The sequence below is a fragment of the Gavialis gangeticus genome, unplaced genomic scaffold, assembly GCF_001723915.1.
Source record: "Gavialis gangeticus isolate Ggan-Ray unplaced genomic scaffold, GavGan_comp1, whole genome shotgun sequence".
Classification (NCBI taxonomy): Eukaryota; Metazoa; Chordata; order Crocodylia; family Gavialidae; genus Gavialis; species Gavialis gangeticus.
In genome coordinates, this window is record NW_017729030.1 from 9,061,879 (window position 1) to 9,064,068 (window position 2,190).

A 2,190-nucleotide genomic window follows, 5' to 3' on the forward strand; every position below is an offset into this window, starting at 1 on the left:
CCCAGGAAAATATAGAGGGTATTTGCTCTACAAAGCTTCATCCTTACAAAGGTATATCCTAGGCCAGGGTATTCAGACACAAAAGCAAAAGGTAGCAGAAATTATGCACTGATGATGGGCAAACAAGAAGTGTCTATTAAGGAGAACTCTTTGTCCCCTTTCACAGACACATACACACCACACACAACCATAGGGACCATGGAAGACTGATGAATTAACTTGTCAAATAGAAACAGAATGGCACGTACATTTACAGCTTACACAACTCCACAACAACCCAGCCAACATAAGAGTCAAGCAGTGACTCACTTCCATTAATTTACCACAGAGGTGCTCAATCTCTGGCCCTCAACTTCTAGGCTCCCCACAGGTTGGAAAATTTGAAGGCAGAGGAGCAGTGGCAGTTAGTACTGTCACCCCTCCCCACTGCCAAGTCCTATAGGGCTGAGCCATCTCTCCTCTCTCCCATGGATCTGGATAAGGGCCAAGTCACGCCCCTTCCCTCAATGCCGCTAGATTGGGGCCAAGTTGACCCCCACACTCCTTAAACAACTGGATTGGGCCCCGCCACTAGCCGGACCTGGCTTATGGACAGCACTACCCACCAAGCAAAAAGGTTGAGTATCACTGGCTTACCATAAAGCACCCAGCCATGAGGCTGCTTCTTATGCACAACGGACTGATAATACGGACCTGATATTTTTTTCCCCCCAAACCTGCTATTTGTAACAATCTTTTCCCTCAACAACTGCCCTTCTACTTTGGCCCTTCTAGCTTATTCAGGACATGGCCCAGTATGTGGACAGAAAGTCACTGCTCCACTTATTTGGGGAGGGAGGATGGGACAGAAGCCCATATTTTCAGAAAAGCTACATTTCCCATTTAAACATCCTCCAAGTTCCTGTTTACTTTGGAGCTGGAATCTTTCCTAGTGGGAAAAAAGTCCACTAATTTTCCAAAAACTATCTTCTGCACATTCTAAAGATAAAAACTATATTTAGGCATGGTTTGTTCAATTTAATTTTTTTCTAGCATTAATTTTACTTTAACCATTTTGTGGAGCTAGAGAGAGTGAATTTAATTTTATTTCTGGAAACTACAGAATTCAGGACAGTTCCTATTCTGCATAAACATAAACTTTATAAGTACTAAATAGAACTTCTGGTAGCATTTTCATCTCTACACCAAATGTTGATGCATTTTGCACTAGTAATGGATTTGGATTCATACCCAATACTGATGCTCAGAAAAAATACTAAGGTAGTTTCCACAACCAAATCAAAGTTGTCACAATATCCAGTATCTTATACACTAATCCCAGTGTCCTGGCCAACAATTTCTCTCTCAGTAATAGGCTTCAACATCAAGTCTGCATATAAACACTTGTCAAGTGTTTATATGGCTGCTCTGTTTTTCCTGGCAAATAGCTTTTCAGTATCTAACTTGTCACTTGATAAAATACTTGAGATAACACCTTTTTTGGTAGTTTTTTATATGAAGTTGTGAGCAAAGCTAAGATTTTACACTTTTGTAAGAAAATCTACATTTCTTATTTTGTATTCATGAAATACAGGATTATACATTTTGATGAATGTATCTGCTTTTAAATTTATAGGTTTCCTTTGAGTGTCAGTTCTTTATTGACACAGTAGGTCTTGGTTTGATGACTCTTGACAAAATTTGGGCAGAAGTTTGATATGTGTTGTAAATATTTTCATATGCACTGACTTTTACCAAGAGACAACCCTTGTGCTGTTGATAGCTATATAAACAGTTCTCTTATTTCCTAGACGGACTTGTGCATGTCAAGGGCTGGACCCTGAATCTTGTGGTGCTTCTTTTTCCTTTGGTTGCTCCTGGAGTATGTATTACAATGGATGTAAATTTGCCAGAAGCAAGATCCCAAGGAAGTTTAAACTTATAGGGGATGATCCAAAAGAGGTTGGTGTTTGTTTTAAAATGAAGTTTGCCTCATTTTATGAAATATTCTTTGGCTTAAAATTTATTGACTGCCAAAACGCTGGTAACTATAAGGCATGAAACCATTTTTGCAGGCTTCCAAAATTACAGGAATGAGTAGTGTGAACAACTGTGGTTATATTAAGCACACAGGCAAGCATTCTACATGCAGGTACTCCAGGGGCAGTTCAGGGGGGTTACCAAGTAAAGACATATGATACCTTGTAGCTC

General features: G+C 39.7%; 1 protein-coding gene across 2 annotated transcripts in view; it reads left to right on the top strand.

Annotated features, from left to right (window-relative positions):
* Positions 1-2,190, top strand: part of TET2 (tet methylcytosine dioxygenase 2) — a 75,185-nt gene that overhangs the window by 55,880 nt on the left and 17,115 nt on the right. For both annotated transcript variants that reach the window (XM_019521920.1, XM_019521922.1), the window contains exon 6: positions 1,791-1,941. In XM_019521920.1, coding sequence (XP_019377465.1) covers positions 1,791-1,941 — 151 coding nt within the window. The remainder of the gene's footprint in view (positions 1-1,790; positions 1,942-2,190) is intronic.